This window comes from Otolemur garnettii, unplaced genomic scaffold (assembly GCF_000181295.1).
Source record: "Otolemur garnettii isolate 467f Iridium unplaced genomic scaffold, OtoGar3 scaffold00046, whole genome shotgun sequence".
NCBI classification, from domain to species: Eukaryota; Metazoa; Chordata; class Mammalia; order Primates; family Galagidae; genus Otolemur; species Otolemur garnettii.
In genome coordinates, this window is record NW_003852441.1 from 10,785,914 (window position 1) to 10,792,415 (window position 6,502).

General features: G+C 39.5%; 1 protein-coding gene across 3 annotated transcripts in view; it reads right to left on the reverse strand.

Annotated features, from left to right (window-relative positions):
• The window catches only part of NDEL1 (nudE neurodevelopment protein 1 like 1), a 57,389-nt gene that overhangs the window by 18,693 nt on the left and 32,194 nt on the right, over positions 1 to 6,502 (reverse strand). For all 3 annotated transcript variants that reach the window (XM_023513985.1, XM_003791105.2, XM_003791106.2), the window contains exons 4-5: positions 5,083 to 5,231; positions 3,205 to 3,341 (exon numbers count right to left, since the gene is read on the reverse strand). In XM_023513985.1, coding sequence (XP_023369753.1) covers positions 3,205 to 3,341; positions 5,083 to 5,231 — 286 coding nt within the window. The remainder of the gene's footprint in view (positions 1 to 3,204; positions 3,342 to 5,082; positions 5,232 to 6,502) is intronic.

A 6,502-nucleotide genomic window follows, 5' to 3' on the forward strand; every position in this document is an offset into this window, starting at 1 on the left:
CAATTTTAGCCTAAGAATACAGGGAAGGGGGGGGAGAGGATGTGGGGAGGGGAGGGGAGGGGAAGGGAGGGAAGGGGGGGGAGAGGAGAGAAGGGGGATAGAGGAAGGGAGAGGGGGAGAGGAGGGGAGGGGACAGGAAGATCAGGCCCCTGTGGTGGTTCACGCTTACAATCCTAGCACTCTGGGAGGCTGTGGTGGGAAGGCTCAAGGGTGAGCTTAGGAGTTCCAAACCAGCCTGTGCAAGAGCAAGATCCCATCTCTACCAATAATAGAAAAATTATCTGGTCATCGTTAACAGCTAAGCAATGGAAGCAACCCAAACGTCTATCCACAGATGAATGGATAAAGAAAATAAATACATATTATGGAATATTATTTGATCTTTACAAAGAAGCAAATCTTATCACATGTTGCACCTGGATAAACCTTGAGGACATTATGCTAAGTGTAATAAACCAATCATAAATTCTCATAATTTCACTCATATAAGGTATCTAAAATAGCTGAATTCATAGAAAACAAAAAGCAGAAATGGTTGCCGGGGCAAGGGGAGGGGAAGACAAGAAGCTGCTGTTCAACAGTTTCAGTTTTGCAAGATGAAAAGTTATGCAAATATTTTTATGCAACAATGTGAGTATAATGAACACTACACTAAGCTAAACATCTAAAAATTAAGATGGCAAATTTGGCTCGGCACCTGTGGCTCAAGCGGCTAAGGCGCCAGCCACGTACACCTGAGCTGGCGGGTTTGAATCCAGCCCGGGCCCGCCAAACAACAATGATGGCTGCAACCAAAAAGGAGCCAGGCATTGTGGCAGGCACCTGTGGTCCCAACTACTTGGTAGGCAGAGGCAGGAGACTAGCTTGAGCCCAGGAGTTGGAGGTTGCTGTGTACTCTACAGGGCGACAGCTTGAGGCTCTGTCTCAAAAAAAAAAAAAAAAAGATGGCAAATTTATGGTGTGTGTTTTAACCACAATTATAAATAAATAGCACACCCATTATGAAAAGCTCTTCAGATAAATACATCACCTCACCACCTTCTCAGGAAAAAAGGCATGAAAAAACATTTAAAAGAACCAGTAAACACTGGACAAAAACTTTCACAAGTAGTAATCAAAAAACTGCAAATCAAAAAATAAGATAGTAATTTTCAACTTTCAAATGGATTGATTTTCAAATCTTTTTAAAATGTATTCTTGGGCTCGGTGCCCATAACTCAGTGGTTAGAGCACTGGCCACACACCCCGAGGCAGGCAGGTTCGAACCTGGCCCCAGCCTGCTAAACAACGACAACTGCGACAAAAAAATTGCCAGGTGTTGTAGCAGGCGCCTGTAATCCCAGCTACTTGGGAGGCTAAGGCAAGAGAATCACTTAAGCCCAAGAGTTTGAGGTTGCTGTGAGCTGTGATGCCACAGTACTCTACCAAGTAAGATTCTCTACAAAGTGAGACTCTGTCTCAAAAATAAAAAATTAATTAAATTAAAATAAAATAAAATAATAGAAACAATGATGGTACAGAATGTCAGAGTACTCTCAGTCACCCCCAGAAGAGTGGAGGTACCACTAACACATTCATCTCCATTGTCACTTCAGAAGTCATCGGGTGGGGGGTGGGGTCTCGGTGTGTGACACAACTTTTGTGGGCAAGACACAATTATAAGAGGAACTTTACATAACAAATACAATCAGCATAACCTGGTATCTTGTACCCTCAATGAATCACAAACAATTAAAAAAAAAAAAATCATCAGGTGTTCCTAAATATTATGTATAAGGATCCTAGTCATAGCACTATAGCAAAAAATCAGCCATCAATAATAAGGATCTCATTAAATAAAACATAACTATATAACAGATAACATTTTTTAAAATCTGTATGAAAAGATTTTTTTAATGGCATGTATTAAAATCACTACATTAAGGAGTGAAAAAAAAAGAAGGAAAAAAGGAAGCATGTGTGCATCTCTGTGCATCTGTACATGGTCCTGGTTATTTAAAGAAAAAAATACATAGATATGTTTATGTGTAATCACAGTAAAGACTAGAAAGACATTCACTGAACTGTTTGTGGGCTCCCTCCAGATAAAGAGATTAGCAGTGATTTTTAATTGTCTTCTTTATGATATTCTATATTCTATCATGCATAAGAAAAAAAGAGGGAGGGAGGGAAAATTTTAAAGCAAATGGTAACTATGTATAGGAAAGAATGAACATAGTGTTATATGCATAACACAAAAATTATTTAGGTAAAGGCAATAAGGAAAAAACCCCAAAATACCAACCAGTTTATGCAGTGGTACTGGTTAAGGCTTTGGAAAACAGACCAGGGTTTTAATTCCATCCAGCTGACAAGCTACACTGCCTTGGACAAAACTCAAACTCTCTGTGCCTCAGTCTTCTTATCTATAAAATGGAAATAGTAATATCTACCTCTTTGCATTAACAATACAGGTATTAGGCTCAGCGCCTGTGGCTCAAGCAGCTAAGGCGCCAACCACATATACCTAAGGTGGCGGGTTTGAATCCCCAGCCCAGGCCCGCCAAACAACGATGGCTGCAACCAAAAAATGGCCAGGCGTTGTGGCAGGCGCCTGTAGTCCCAGCTACTTGGGAGGCTGAGATAGGAGACTCGCTTGAGCCCAGGACTTGGAGGTTGCTGTGAGCATGATGCCATGGCACTCTACCCAGGGGGATAGCTTGAAGCTCCGTCTCAAAAAAAAAAACAAAAAAAAAAACAATACAGGTATTAAATAAATGAACAATTAAAAGGCATGAAAAAACAATCTTTAAAAGAAACAGTAAACACTGGACAAAAAATTTCAAGCATAATACTTGAAAAAGTGCACAAAAGTGCCACTCTTTAGAAATTGATCTTTAACCTTAGCTTCCTCTGGTTTGGGGACAGTAAGGTAGGGGCTAACTATAAGTCGTTCCTTAGTATACTCAGGGAATTGGTTCCAGAACCCCTGTGTATACCAAAATTGGTGTATACTCAAGTCCTGAAGTCAACCCTGTGAAACCCACATAAATACAAAAAGTCACACCTCCTTCCACCTACACTCAGGTTTTGCATCCCCTCATGAATACTGTATTTTCAATCCAGCATTTGTTTGAAAAAAAAAACCCAAGTATAGGCAGCCCTTCTCAGTTCAAACTCATCTTGTTCAAGGATCAACTATATTATTTAAGTTATAAATTTTACCTCTTGCTTCATCCTTTAACCTCTGTACAGAGACCAACAAAGATTCCTTTTCATCAAGTTCACTTTCTAAAAACGCATTTCTTTCAATGGCCTGATTTAGCCTTTGTTCAAAGTCTTCCAGTGAAACTATTGTGGCCCTAAAAAGAAAAATTAGGATCCATGAATTAAATAACACATACAAACAGCTAATACAAAAGTAAACTACGAGTTTATCTCATTATGATTACTGAGCTAGACAGCCTGAATCCATTCAAAGAGAATAACCTCACTCCCTTCCTGACCTCCAGTGGCATTTACTATCTCTACTATCATGTGAACCATTCAATATATTTTCTTAAATTTCTATTTAAATTCCATAATATTCCTTAAAGAAAGGCTATCTGTCACACTGTTTATTGCTCCATTGGATTTAAAACACAATATGATCAAGTTCGCACAATCTTGGAGAGAAAACCTTTCAATAGTTTTAGATATGTAAAAATGAACTAAAATTGTATTTAAAACTTTTAAGTCTCAGGTCACATTCCATTTACTTCCTGCCAACTCTTTTCTTCTTCCTGCTATTTTTCAGTCATTCATTCAACAAACATTAACATGCACCTGCTCAGTGCCCCTCTCACTACCTGCTAACTACTATAGAAATAAAATTCCCTGACCTCACGTTAGATATCTTAATGCCATGTCCAATTTCATCAATTCCTGACAACTGTCAAAATGTCTCACAAATTCATTTCTTCTTCAGCCTTCTGCCCCAATCTTTAATTCTTCATCCATCACCTGAATTACTCCTAAATGATCTTTACATCTCCTCACTACTCCCAATTTTTCTGTATTATCTTCTTAAACCAAAATCTAATAGTACCTTTATTTTTAAAAAAATCTTAAAAGAGCTCTCCACTGCTTAGAGAATGACTTTCAAACACAGTATACAAGGTTCTTCATAATCTGGCCCCAACACCTCCCAGGCTCATCTTGTTCAGCTATAGTATCTCAACACATCAAAGTGTAACAGTAATAGCTCAAGCACTTTCCTGCCTCTCTGCCTTTGCATCTGTCTCTTTACCTGGTTAACTTCTAGTCCTTGCTGATTCACCTCCAATATCTGCAAAGGCTTCCCAATTCTGCCAGGTGCTTTGGTTGCTCCCCTCTCTACACCCTGGAACAATCTATTGCACTCTTGTTACTAGAGCATTTATCACAGTGAATGTCCGTATCTGTCACCCTAAAGGCAGTGACTAGCTTAGCTCTGTATCCTTAACCCTAGCATCGTGTCAGTCACTTAAGAGTGACTCAACAAATATTAAAGAAAGAAATGCCAGATGATAATTGCAAAGTAAAAGAAATTAAGTTTGGAATGATTAAAAAACTAATTACAGATGCATGAAAGTTTGGTAACAGTAAAAGCAAGACACTGTAGGTTGGACAAGAAAACTATAATGAAAACAACATTTTGAAAAAATCCATCAGTCACTATTAAGATAGAAACAAATGACAAAGAACAAAACTATAAAGATCTATCAGCTAGGAGATAACTACAGGATCCAGGTATAAGATCTTAAGGACTACAGGCATTATGGAAGTACTGAAAACAGAGGGAAGATGGAAGAATGCATGTTTTAAAGAAAAGTCAATAGGACCAACAATGGTACATGGGGAAGAAGGAAAGGGGAAAAACTGGAGGAACACTTAGAAGGGAATTACCTGGGGAGATAAGGATTTTTAGTTCCTTTCAATCCAGTGAGTTACAGGTGACAAGAAATACCAAAAGGAAATGTTCTGGGATTAAGATCCAAGGTGACAGATAGAGCCTAATGGTAAAGATTTTAATTGCCAATTACCAACTTTGTTTATTCTAACAAAATGCATGTACTCATTTACCTTTTTGCTCGCTCCAGGTCATCATTGGCCTGCTCCAGCTCTCTCACATACTTATGCAACTGCTCCTTAATGGCCCGAGTCTGACTTAAATCATCTTCTAATACTGAAACCTGCTTGTAGCTCTGTGCATACTGATGTTCTAATTTCTCCTGAAGGCATGGGTATAGGAAAGCATGTGTCATTAATACAAGGTCTTTATTTATTTATTCATTCATTCACTTATTCATTTATATTTTTATTTTATTTTATTTTAGAGACAAAGTCTTGCTCTGTTGTCCAGGCTGAAGTGCAGTGATGTGATCATAGCCTACAGCAGCCTCGATTTCCTGGGCTCAAGTGATCCTCTCACTTCAGCCTCCCAAAGTGCTGGAATTACAGGCCTAAGCCACCACACCTAACCTATAGTCTTCCTTAATAAAAGATGTAATCCAAGTTAAGGAGAGTTATCCAATTAACATATAATCTGAATTTATAAAACTCCTCTCCTTTTTTCTTTTGAGACAGAGTCATACTATCACCCTTGGTAGAGTGCCGTGGCATCACAGCAACCTCCAGCTCTTGGCCTTAGGTGATTTTCTTGCCTCAGTCTCCTGAGTAGCTGGGACAACAGGTGCCTGCCACAACACCCGGCTATTTGTTTGTTGCAGTTTGGCTGGGTAGGGTTCGAACCCACCACCCTAGGTATATGAGGCCGGCGCCCTACGCACTGAGCCACAGGCGCTGCCCCCCTCCCCCCATTCCACCCCCTGCCCTTGTCTCCTTCTTTAAAATATTTTTAAAAACAACAATACATTCGTTCTAAGTGCCTAAAACCATGTAAAATTTAGATAGTCAACCATTTTCTCTGAAAAAAATCACATACTGAGCTCTCTGAAAAAAAAGTAAAATAAAACCCTTGTCTCAAAATCCCCAAACTTCAAGGGGGAAGCTGTGAGTTCTCAGGCTACATGCAGCCCAGAGTAAGCACAGAGAAACAGACTGCCTCCCCAGAGGTCAAATTCCCTACTCATTATTCACCCTCCCCCACCTTCCCCAGACCCACTAGATCCAGACACAGAAACACCCCCAAGCATTTGGCTATGGTAGATGGTGAAGAACAGAAAAAGGGTTAAATCCTTTTACTCCTGAAAATTCTTTAAAAAAAAAAAAAATTAGATATTTTTAACCCAAACTCAATTCCAACAGTGAAGGAGCTATGAATAATGAAAAAAATACATATGCCATATAAACATAATTTTAAAACACTGCAGAATGAGGCAATCTATCAAAATAAACAGGCAACTTTTGAAAATTATAGGAAATGGCTTGGTGCCTGTGGCTCAAGTGGCTAAGGCGCCAGCCACATACACCTAAGGTGGCAGGTTTGAATCCAGCCCGGGCCCGCCAAACAACGACAGCTGCAACCAAAGGATGGCCGGGC